Raw genomic sequence first — 12,779 nt, forward strand, 5'->3', positions numbered from 1 at the left:
AATAAAAGTCAGCACCAGCAACCAGAAAACGCCCCCAATGAAGGCGAAGGAGAGACTGCAGAGGTTTCCCACACCGGTTAGCTGCACACACGTGCACTCAACGTTGCTTTAAATGACATTGAAATGTATTATATTGTCTGATACATTTTTGTACACATATACGAAATTTAGCCTCTGCTTTTAACCCATCACCAACGTATTGGGAGCAGTGGGCTGCTTCTCAGCTCACCTGTCTGAACTCATTTTGCACGGTTCACCTTCTCTGCTGGTTCATTCACACTCGGCCTCGCTGTCCCAATGTAACCAGCTCCAGTCGCTCCGTCTCACTGCGCTCCTCATAGTTTTCAAACATTTTGAGCTGCAGAAAGCTCTGCACCGCACCGTTAGCATTTCACCATTTAGCATGTTTAGCCACACCCAGCATTCACCTGTTGGGCGCTTTTGATTTGGATCACTTAGCGTGCTGGCCGGTTGGTGCCAGGATTAATGAATATACACCCTTTTGTATTACTTATACCGAAATGCAATAGGCCTAATGATATAAATATAATATATGAGATTGTTATTGATTATCTGTAACGAGTGTTACTTCAAATGTAGGGAAGACAGAAAGTGTTCTTTTAAGTATTTAGAAAATACTTAAAAATGTAAAAGTATACAAACAACGACTTTGTTAAAATAAATGTGAAATGTGTAATTTGTTGCTTCCACCCCTGCAGATAGGCAGTTCATCCAATAGTTGTACAAATATGGCGAGAAGTGGTGGACCAGCCAATACTGTCATGCTGCTGGCAAAAGTTGAGGTGAAATAATCTCACACAATCCGTTTTCAGCTTGTTTTATGGACATTGTCATGTTAGGACAGAAACTTTTACATACGCCCAGAGGCAGTAACAGAGAGGCATTTACGTGTGTTTTCATTTGCATTGAATTCTGAACGTCAACATTTTTTATTATTTGGTCTGTAGATCCAGTATTAGTTGTTGTGTCATTCAGTGGTAGAATATTTCTGTACAATATGCTACATGGGCATCCATAGTTTCTTTAAATTAGATTACATTGGAATGTTATTTTCATATGTAATGAGAAACGTAGAAAAAAAGGAATCCAAAAAAGATTTTAGTGTGCAGATTGCTAGAACTTGTTATACTGTATGTCCTCACTTAAGCATTATTTAATTAAATGTTAAACTTAAAAAAACACATTTCATAACGTGAGTTCCAAGAAAATTACACAATAAACAGAATATGTCACCAAAAAGACATTATTCATTTTTTAAATTTAATTTTCTATACAATATATACAGTAGCCTCAGGCCATCTCCCAAACTCTGCTCATAAAGTAATTATTTAAATGACTTCAAACGCAGTGGATTAACCTCATCTGTGTAACACACCTTAAATTAAAGGCTTATGCAGATTTGCAGAGTGTGAGAAGTGTTTTCTCACTGCCTTCCAAAATATCCTGCACAGCTTGTCAGATATGTGATTGACAGGTAGAAGGCTAATGATGTAATGACACACCATCAGATTGAACTCCTTGTGCCGTATTTAGCCACAGGATCATCTTCTGCAACACGAGTTATGCTGAGATACTTAGACATGTAGGTTGAGGTGAAAAAGAAGACGGATGCAGTAAAGCGTAACTTGAAAGGTGATTAGTAAGACACAGAGAGACAGTCTTGTTTGTTTCACCCTGTAGTTTCACACATTGTGTCCTGAGTATCATACCAGAGTGGGGAAACTGATGAACAGCATCTGTTCCTCTTTAAATATGGGAAGAAAAAAATAATTATCTCTGCCTGATACTCCAGCACTCCCCTTAGAATCCTGTAGTTATTAGCTAAGTGAAATTTATTAAAAGACGCATCTACTTGAGTACTGCTTAATGGAATTAATCCAACAACGTGTGTATAATCCACGCAGTAACACTTAGCACCTCAAGCTCTTCCATGTACAGTAACTAATTAATGTAAAGGCTTCTGTTTGGATTAATATGGTAAATCAAAGCAGAGTGGAAATGTAGTACAGCATGTATAATGTCAAATCAGGCAGGGTTATTTGGCATTTTTTGGAGTAAATGAGAACAACACTAGTTGTCATTTGTTTTGCAGATGGACTCTTGTTGGCATCGTGACTTTGAGCCGTATGTCTACTTAAAAAAACAGTGGAACAACAGAGGCAGAAACAGCAGCAGGTAGTTGAGTCTTGGCAGCCGGGAGGCAAAGCTGGTCACATTGCAGTCATCACCGTAGCAGCAGTGAACTCTGACACCCGGTGCTCTGTAACCTTGGCTGTTGGCCTGACTGCAGAAAGACTTGTAGGAGCATGACTTCATCACCCCACCTGACAAAAACGACAGAAATAGAAGTCACTGGTGTAGCAGCTGCTTTACACTGACCAACCAATACACAATTTATGATTTGATTTTTATTTTCTCCGTTTGTTTATGGGTGTCAAGTACACACTACAATGAGCCTGACACCAGAATGTAATCTGGGAAAACTGTAGCATCTACAATGTGTAATTTACAGACAGGATGATGGTCTCTCTTGTTGCCCCATTTTTTAAATGATTAATAAGGTACATTTTATATAAAAATCGAATGCAGGATTAAATTACAGAGTAAAGTTAAATTTGTGAAGAGGAATGGTCTCGGTGACATGAACACATGGTGTCCTAATTAAGGATAGTGATCGAGTAGAGGCTGCAAAGCTCTTCATTTCAAAGCCTCGGACCCCCTGCTGGCTGGGATGTGTCTCCAGACAGCAGCCTGTCCTCCATCAAACACGCACACACATATCCTCACACACAGATACAAATAGAGCTTTGTGTATCTTCATTGTCGGTAGAAAGAAAACTAGTAATACAAAGGCTACTATACTGTCACTGTTGGACTCACTGTCATGGCCCAGTACCACAGCGCAGGCATCAGAGTAGCTGGGACAAGATTTGGAGCCTTGCCGGTTGCAGTCGTCGTTATTGGAGCCCATACAGGTATAACATCGCAGAGCCCCACCTGGAGGACACACAAAATAATTATTGCTACAGTGCACGCTTAATAAAGCAGTACAATAAAACATCATGGCATGTTGAGGGAAAATAGTATACTGACGACTAATGCATAGTTTTATCTCGATGTGTAAAAATCATCATAGATGTCACCACCTGAAAAGCACATTTTAAGGGGAATACAGCACTACGATTTTTAAACAACAGCCCTATGTCACTCTCAGACAGACCTGGTGTTATTGCCACAGTTGATGGGAACTGTTTATGATGCTAATCTGATTTTTCACCAAATATCTCAAAGAACATTTTTTTTAAAAGCCCTGTGTCGGATGTTTTGACTTTCATCAAGGCATGAATAGTCTGCTAATGTCACTGCTGTCATTTTTGTCCTTTAAAAAAACATTTTTAAGACAGCCAGCTGCAGCTACTCTGGCGTGTTAAAGACTGCATTGCATCGCGGCATTATCCAGATAACTCGTTCACATTTATCATAGAATCCGGTCCATTGTTAGTTAAGATCATGCAGTGTCACATAGGCGACTCTCATCTATGACGTTGTCCCAAAGGCACAGTGAGGGTAAAGTGAAAAGAGAGCACTAATTAATCACTTCCTTCACACAAGTTGTCCCTAAATCAAGCAAAGAATTGAACAAGTGCTCTCAGATTTAAAAACACATTTTTCCAAACTTCAGTTAAAGCTTCAGGGGCCCACTTCAGCACATAAAGCACGCAAATGTCTTTCTAAAGCTCTCCAGAGGAGGGATCGCTTATTTGAGAACGAGCTGACCTTTGAAATAGCAGTTGAACGCTTCCTTTTGAAAACCCCCATCCTTCTCCTAAATTCTAAAATGGCCCTTCAGAAACAGACTTTAATGCTGCTTCCTAAGAGGATCAAACCAAGCTGGGCTTATAGGAATCATCGTGACTTCAAACATTCTCTGTAGCAGCACATCTCTTGTCTTGGCCATCAAAATAACCTCCTTCAACACCAGACTTGTCTGTTATCATCCAGTTATCCGGAGGACAGAAAAGTTGATCAGACGCTCAAAGTGTTGTGTCAATTCAGGTAAAGACCAGTGAGGTGAAATTGTCTACACAAGCCAGCAAATCAACTTAATCAGAAACAGTAATAAGTAATATAGTGCTAAAATATCACTTTTAGCACTTTTACAGATAAAAGTGCAACTTTAAGAGTAAAACAATAAAAACAACAGCAAACCAAAATGTCTTTTGAGCAGTTGATCTCTTTTCTTTGCTTCCTGCATGCCCCTCTGTATGTTGACATGACGTATAAATGCCCCCTTGCTGTTCGCACTTGACCCCAATCTATCCCCACAGCACAGCCGCTCCACACACATGCTATAAGTATTAGCCTCCAGGCCTATTAAGAGATTAGTTGTGGGGCTTGCATGCTAGTTACAGAGGAAGATGACACACCGAAAGCAGAACTCAAGAACCAGAAAAACAGCAGCTAGCAAAGCTGACATAATGTTTTTTTTAAAACATGCAAGGAAATTTCAGAAAAATAAAGATAATTGCAGTATTGTTGTATCCAACATAACCTGTCCTGATGTCTGAGAGCAAAGCTACTTTGGACAGATATTCACTCAATGGGTCCCTGCCTCTCAGGAGATTACAGAAATACATAAAAAAAAAAAAAAAATACACACTATTTTGGGAAATTCAAGAGTGGCAAAGGTAGACACCAAGCAATGAAAGATGGACAGAAGGTAGAGGGGACATCTAAAGGGGAGGAAGGATGAGGTGAAGATAGAAAACAATAAAAAAACTATAGTCCTTACTGTTGGTCGCTAGCAGGACTAAAGAAAGCAGGAGCAGTGGACAGTACTGGACAGCTCTCATGGTGCTGGTGGTCCTCGGTCGTCTTGAACACACACTAAAAAGCAGTTTGTTTGCTCCTAAAGCCCCCTGAGCTTAATCTGCTATGAGATGAGCTGATACCCCTCCTGTACTGACAAGGGGATTAGCAGCCCCTCCACTAGGGCCCACAGCTCTGTGTTGAGTGTCAATAGTTGCCTCTTGCCTGGATGGGCAGAAGGACTCGTCCTGTACTTCTCACTGCACCATTCACCACTGTGCTGTGGCCACACCCATCCCGAGTCTGGCTCCTCCCTCTATTGTCCCTGTCTCCACATGTCCAGTTTGATCTTTGAACTTTTACTGGCATTGTGGCCCTGCAGATGTCCATTTGGTTTCTTCAGTGCCAGGCTAATTTGCCACAGGAAGCTTGTTGTCCTGTGACGTACGAGTGCCAGCGTGCGATCAGTATTCGGCCACATTTTGCTGATGCTTATGTAGATGCCTTAATGTACTTTATACGGTATGAAATGTTCCATCTACTTCAGTTGGACATTTGGAAAGATGAACTCCGTATTAAGAGTTACAAATCACATATTCTAAAATTTGAGTTCCCAGAATTGTAGTAAATAATTTTAGGTTGGCTGTCATCTGTTTCAATAGCATTGCTATTCTAAACATGTTATGTCTGTAAAATGCTTATTGAACACTGCACAGCTGTCAGGTGAAGTCAAGTACTCTTCAAGTTGAGTGACTCCGCTCGTCATGTTCTAAATATGTTCTTTGAAACTGGATGTTATTCAACACTATTTGTTATTTACAAGTGGTATAGTATTATTTTCATATGAGACAGTGTGATCCTTGAACGGTTGACATTTAGGCATGGTTTGAAGATTTGCATTTATACTACTGACACTTTAAGTGGAAGAAATTGGTTTTTAACTATCTATCTTTTACTTTCAGTGATCTATTTCAAACTGCCACAACACGTGATGGGAAGGCATGTCCCGTGCAGCTGGGATTTTGTAGCTGGTAGTTTATTGGTTATTGTGGCAATAAATGTGCCTCAGATCAGCCTCACAGCAATTTCTAATGCTATTCTAAGTTTCTAAGTTTATTTCCCTCCTAAATACAAATGTATGTTTATAAATAATATGATTTTAATATATATTACCACAATTTCAGTTTTTTTCCACATACCCCTGTACCCCTGATTGAGAATCACAGATTCAGAAAAGAAACCCCAAAACAAACATGGATAATGCATCAGTGCATCAAAATGTCAGAAAACCATGATCACAACATAATCCTGATGTATCATTGGTCATGCCAGATCAACTAAACTGATACAGTGTGCTGTATTGCCATCTTTTATTGCACTTTGTAAGCAGATGCTGTACAGCAGCTGTGCAGAAAAGTTATTCCTCAGTGTGACACAACGACCACAGCAGAACTAGGACATATCCATCCAAAATTAAATTACTCCTGTCATGTCTAAATAAGGTCACAATTAGTTCGCTTTATATCAAAATAAAATCCCCAAAAATAGTCGCACAATTTCATCGAGAAAGCTATGACAAGTATGACAAATATCTACAAGGTCACATGAGGGAAGCGTGCCAAGGATGACAGAATAACTATCAAAAATGCAGAGGAATCTTTTTCATACTTGGAATTTCCTACAGTATATACAAACATATAACATTACAAGTTCTCCTTTCTCTCCCTCATGCAGTACGCTATTGTGATAGTGTGTGTTCTCTTAGTGGTGTATGAACATTTTTATAAATGAATCTAAATCTCTGTTACTCTTTTTCAAAGTCTTATCTTTTCTCTTGTATCAAGAGGAGACAACAGCAGGAACGGGTAAACAGTCTTCTCTCTCAGTGGCTGTCATGGCAACATCATTATAGATAATTTAACCGACAAACAATGCTCTCGCTTTCCCATTATCACACACGCACACTCATTAGTGATATGATAAATTTTCTTAAAACTTTAAATCAGACCCCTGATACAGTACAATACACTGACACATCAAAAATGTACAGAGTGATTAGGGGGAAGTCGTTCCTGTGGATCCTGTATACACAAAGTCAGTTGGAAATTTAACCCCGAGACCATTTTGGCCTTAAATGTCCATCAGTCCTTGGAAGAGTGTAAAATATTTTGTTTGTGTCTTCCCACAACCACTCCTCTTCTCTGTGAGATTTGGCCTGGGTGTGGTGTGATCGCTAACTCTTGCCCATTTTGGCGATCAGCTCATCACAGATCTTTGTCAACTCCTCGATCTCTTTGTTCTATAAAACAATTGCAAAAAAAAGGTAATTTATATACTTGTCCGCATAGATATTTTGTAATGATTTCACATCTCTTTACACTGCGGGACTGAGGAATTCAGACAGACCTTTTGCTCCAAAGTGCGCTCCAGAGATTCCACCTTCATCTGCTCCTTCCTCAGACTGGCCTGGTGGGCGGCCTGCTCCTGCTTGGACTTGGCCCGCACATGAGCTATGTCTCCATTGGCCCTGGAAACACACAAGTGATACAATGAGAATCAAGTCACCTCTCTTGTGAAATTCTAATGAAAGCATTAACCTTACGTTTGGAAAGCCAATACAGAATGAATCTCTAGAAATCAATAGGAACAGCATTTATCTATATCTTAACATATTTTAGCTCAGCATTATTACTGTGTAGTTGGTGTATTTCCCATTGGCGGAAATAACACTGTCATGGTGGAATAAACTCCCAATAATGAGACTCACTTGTCTAGTTTCTCCTCTGCGTGAATCTTCAGGGCTTGATAGCGCTGTTCCTCCTTGCGGACCCTGGACAGATACTCCTGAGCGCATTTCTTCAGAACCTCTTCATTCTGAAAGGAGTGGGAAATATTTGAATTACTTGCCATAAGGATTGTCAAGCTAATTTTCAGATGACTTACAAGGCCGGGTATGCTGAAAAGACTCATTCATTGTGAATAATGTGTGTCAGTCACCTTGCGGAAGCCCTCCAGTACATCTTTCATCTTCTCGTAACGGCGGAAGAGGTCTGCCAGAGACTTTTCCACGGAGTTGAGGTCGGCCAAGGCCTGGTCCTTCTCCATGATGAGCTGCTGGATGGTGTGGTGGGAGAGAGACTTCTCTTTCTGGTCATCCTCTGATGGACACACAAATATACTGTAGATCAGATCACCAGTCTGTATGTACTGAAGAGTCTGCTGTACCGGGCACATATACAGACACACATACGTACAAACAAACCCTTGATTTTCTGACAATATATTAAAATTAATTTGTGGGTTAGTGTAATTTAGCAGCCTTTTATACTACACTATATGAGTAAGCATGCAAACAAAAACACTTAACAATGGGAAAATCAAAGACACCTGTAAACCATAAAAACAGAACTGGCAGTTTTGGCTTCCAGGTCCTTCAGTATTACATGATAAAGCTTACGAAGTATTTCAGCCCCCTCCCAGCTTTCCCTTTCCTCTCCTGTCACTAGCTTAGACATGACCAACCTGCTTTATTCATTAATTCTGCATGAATGACTTCTGCTACAGTGCAGCTGTGCATGTAAAGGTTCTCAGTATGCATATGTGCATGTGTATGCCGTATTTAATATCAGCAACTGAAGGATTCCATGTAATAAATTTCGAATGACTCTTTTTAACCATTCAAAAAAAGAATAGAATCTCAACATATAGGATGAAATGCAACAAAATGGACAAACAAATGTCACTGGATGAGGTGAAGAAAGTGAGCACATCTGCTCCCCTCTCTGACAGACAGGTGGACAGATGTGAGCTGACACAAACAAGTGAAGGAGAATTCCGCGTTACTCACCTGGCATGCCTGTCAGGGTTATCAAATAGTAAGGGGAGCAAAGATGGGAGCAGAACAGAAAAGAATGGACTGTGTTAAGTCAAGCTGGGAGGGCAAGGCAAGTGAGAGAGCCGAGTGTCAGACACGGGCAGAGACAGATTGTTCCTTTTTGTGACAGTGCTTTGAATGAGAGTACGAAATTAGACAGCAGAGGGAAATCAAATCATCAGGTGGCGAAGAAGGAGAGAGCAGGACTAATGCAGAGAGGGAACCTGCAGCGTGATTTAATGAGTTCAGATGAACTGGACACGCGTGGGCTAAAGGTGAGCGTTTCCCCTCCAAAGACGTCAGGATTCAGTTCATATCACTCAAACATGAGAGCAAGCACATGGCAAAGCTAGCTTGACTGAGAATATAAAAAGAGTACTTAATTCTCTGAAATCTGTGGCAATAGAGTAAGGCACACAAATACAGTATATACTGCTCAGTTTGCAAATAAACAAGTGTAGCAAAAAGTAGTGGCAGAGGTTGGGGAATAAAAGTAATTGGTTTGAAATAAATGTCATGTGTACTGAAAAGACAGAGGGTCCAGTAACTTGGGACCAATGCTCGGCTTATGTTGGCAACTGAGCACCTGTATTTAACACTGAACTCACCTATCATCTGCGCAATCGTCTTCTCATACTCTGCAACAATCCTCCTATGGATGAAAAATTGTGGATTATCAGTATATGGAAGGGGTTATATTAGCATGACAAATTATTTCAAAGTATGCATGTCTCTAAAACCATATAATTTTGTCCAACCCGTATTTGTCTCCACCAATGAAAATGTCTGTTTGTTAGCAAGATGTTTAAATAAAACACATAGCCTGACCTGGTTGGATATTTGAAAGACAGATGTGGATCTGGTACTTCTGATTTGTGCAAAAGGATATTTTATTTGAATTCAGGTAAACGACACTGTTATCCAGCTGCAACTTTAGATAATAGGATTATTGAGTTACTGAAGAGTTTTAAGCGCCCGAAACTATCCTTAGCTTTATATCTTTTATCTATTTGCACTATGTCCAGTTTCCATCTGAGTCTTAAAGCTAGACGTTCCCCCACACTCCAAGCCAAAGAGCAGCAGGGCCCAATAGGAAGCCTTGTTTTGGCAAAAGCAGGTTGCCAGAGGTAAGAGGATTGATTAGCCATGCCTCCCCCTTAGCCTCTTAGCCCCTCCTTATCCTGAGCCCAATCAGTCAAATGAAGTAAGCTCTGTCTTATCCACACTAACTGAGCTGGGGCCAGCTGGACCCACACATCCACCACCTGCTGACGGAGAACAAGGCCTCACATCGCCATCTCCTTGAACCTATATTTGTCGGACATATATTGATCATCTGTAGACGTAAATATGAGTGTAGTTAATCACAGTTTCAATATATTGGTGGTGTATAATCCAAATGACACCTAAAGCCCCTAGAAGATTTTCTCATGGATCATTTACATATATCATCTATAACGATCATGCTGACAGTAGGACTCAGATAGACTTCTTTAACTGGCTCTCCACTCTGCATTAGCTGTGACTTTGTTTTACACTTAAAGCAAGATAAACCAATTGATAGGTTAAACGGTGATGGGCGGAGTCTGACAACAAGACACTAAGCATCCTGACACAGTCCCACCAAACAGAAACACAGGGAGGTGTTAAGTCCTTCCTGTAGTGTATGGGTGGGACCTCACAGTGATGTAAGTGATGACAACCCAAGGTGCTACTTCCTACCTCATCTCCACCACTTCTTGTCGGCTGTCTTCATACTTCCTCTGCCACTCCAGCACTTCTCTCTCCTTTGTCACGATCTGAGAAGGGTGACAAAACAGTTAAGTGTGTGATATTGAATTAATGTATTGACACTGACAGTATTTCTGACTTGTAGGATGAAAAGAAAGAGTCTTGGGTGCACCTCCTCTCGTGCGATTCCCAGCGAGTGGTCCAGTTCTCTGGGCAGATGGGGACTCTCTCCTTCGATGTAGCTGTCGGTGGTCCTGGCATACAGTGAGTTCTTGGACACGCCACTCTCTACTGGAGAAGACACGTCCCTGTGCTGCTCCCAGGAGCCAAAGGAGAGGCGGGAGAGGAAAGGAAACATAACCAGTTACAAACCAGACTGAGCCAAAGATGGGACACCCTCACTGTCAGGGCCACACGCATTCCTGAATCAAACCGCAAGGCAGCATTAAACTACATCAAAATGTAAAACACTACAAAAATCAATATGTAAATGAGATTGGCTGGTGATGCTCCTGAAGACTTGGTCAGCTGCCACATGATTGGATGAAACAGTCTTCATTGCCACAGTATTAGCCAAGTGATTTGGCTGATGCTGCCCCCAGCTGAGCGGTCAGTAGCTTGAATGTGATTGGGTCCAGGCAAGGTAGACAGGAAGGAGGGCAGCAGTTGATACAGCAAGGGCTGCATCATATACAGGAGAGGGAGGATAGGGTAGCGGACTGGGCAGCATGGGAAGTAGATGTTAGTCTCATGTTAAGGCATATTTCAATATACTGGTCTCACCTGTTGTGTCTAGAATCATAGTGTGCAATGCCCCAATTATTTTACTATTACAAAGACTTTGATTTGAGGTGAACCAGGAAATTCACAGGATTTATCGCTAGAAAGACTTTGACTTTGGATAGAGTGTTGAGGTGTATTGAGAGACACTACAAAACAAAGTATGTATGCATGCGTTCATGAGACCATTGCAACCTATGACTCTACCAACACCAACTCCTAACACAATTCATCATATCAAAGTGCAAAAACAATCCTCGTTCCAGCACCATTTTTGTTCCCTTAAAATTCTGCTCTGAAATGGATTTAGTCATCCTTGGGAGAGACGGATTACGGGAGGATTTGATGAAGTGGTCGGGGCTCACAGGAGACAAGGAGCCTGAGATCCGCTAATATGCTGAAAAGAGAGTGTTTGGTCTGGCTAGAGCAGTAATTCCATTGTTGCTCTGAAGGTAAAGACCAGTCAAGTTCAGGTTACCATGGACCTCTTTTATTCAGGTGCTGATTGGGATTACCCTTCCACTTCAGTGAGGTTTAAACAGAAACTTAAAGAAAATCTGACAAAACTAAGTGTTGGCATGACTCACAGTAACTTCTATTCAAAGGTCTGTTTTAAAGAGACAATCCTAATAAAAAACAATAAAAATGCCAGAACCATAAATTGGAATGAAGTATAATAAAGCAACATCCGTTACGCTGAATAAAAGTGTGTCCTTACTGAGAGTACTTTAGGGGGCTTGAGGCTCCCATTGACCACAACCTAAGTTGAAATGGCCCAATCCATTTAGCTCAGAGTCCCATAAAACTGACCACAATTTCTACACTAGAATACTATCTTCCCCAGGTTTGCTGTATGTCTGTACACGCGTATTAATAATTTGATGAAACGCAAGGCCCGCATGACTGGGTAAAAATGCAAAAGCCACTTTTGGGCACATTTACTAATTGTCCTTCAGTAGTGCATATTGCCCATAGAATGTATATAAGATGTGGATGTAGCTACCGTCACGTCACCCATTGGTTTGGGGACTGCTGTTTTGAAGCCATCTTGGTTTTTTACAACTAGAAGTGACACGAGAGGGAGGAGCTAAATACAACTGAACAAGACATTTTATGGCGACCAAAACAGTTACAATGAACGTTTATGAACTAAAAACACAGGAAACTCCCAGGCCAGACAATGCTGTGATGGCTCCCTGTCAATCACAAGGTAGCCACACCCTAAAGCATGCCCTGCTTTTTGTCTATTTTACTCTAAATGAGACTATCATTTCCTGAATAAATATCATGCAGTGAGGTGATAAATCAAGTAAGAAATATGGTAATTTTCTCATAGACTTCCATAAAATCTGACTTCTTTCAAACCAGTGAGTCGCCCCCTAGTGGCTATTAGAAAGAATGCAAGTGTAAGGCACTTCCACATTAGCTTCACTTTTCAGACCAGGAGGTTGTTGCCTGATATTACCAAACAAATTTGTAAAGACTGAAATTACCACAAAGTAACACACACATAAACAACCAGCCCCTGCCCGCTTTGCCCTGCTGCTAATTTAGTCTTGTACAA

At 40.9% G+C, this 12,779-nt stretch overlaps 2 protein-coding genes across 12 annotated transcripts in view; both read right to left on the minus strand.

The window, feature by feature from the left end:
• Positions 1–1,969: 1,969 nt before the first annotated feature.
• Positions 1,970–4,874, minus strand: ly6pge (lymphocyte antigen 6 family member pge). The gene is made up of 3 exons (XM_068717912.1): positions 4,814–4,874; positions 2,902–3,018; positions 1,970–2,345 (listed from the first exon to the last, which is right to left on the minus strand). Exons 1-3 carry the CDS (start codon positions 4,872–4,874, stop codon positions 2,152–2,154), a joined length of 372 nt encoding a protein of 123 aa, XP_068574013.1. The 3' UTR covers positions 1,970–2,151.
• Positions 4,875–6,183: 1,309 nt separating this feature from the next.
• tacc2 (transforming, acidic coiled-coil containing protein 2) overlaps positions 6,184–12,779 on the minus strand; it is a 38,396-nt gene continuing 31,800 nt past the window's right edge. For all 11 annotated transcript variants that reach the window (XM_068724892.1, XM_068724886.1, XM_068724894.1 and 8 more), the window contains 7 exons: positions 10,608–10,748; positions 10,427–10,503; positions 9,313–9,356; positions 7,828–7,988; positions 7,598–7,704; positions 7,237–7,357; positions 6,184–7,129 (listed from right to left, as the gene is read on the minus strand). In XM_068724892.1, the coding sequence (XP_068580993.1) occupies positions 7,064–7,129; positions 7,237–7,357; positions 7,598–7,704; positions 7,828–7,988; positions 9,313–9,356; positions 10,427–10,503; positions 10,608–10,748 (717 nt within the window). In that variant the 3' untranslated portion in view covers positions 6,184–7,063. The remainder of the gene's footprint in view (positions 7,130–7,236; positions 7,358–7,597; positions 7,705–7,827; positions 7,989–9,312; positions 9,357–10,426; positions 10,504–10,607; positions 10,749–12,779) is intronic.

Source organism: Cebidichthys violaceus, unplaced genomic scaffold, assembly GCF_023349555.1.
Source record: "Cebidichthys violaceus isolate CVI_PGR_0920_01 unplaced genomic scaffold, fCebVio1.0.p SCAF_10, whole genome shotgun sequence".
NCBI lineage: Eukaryota > Metazoa > Chordata > Actinopteri > Perciformes > Stichaeidae > Cebidichthys > Cebidichthys violaceus.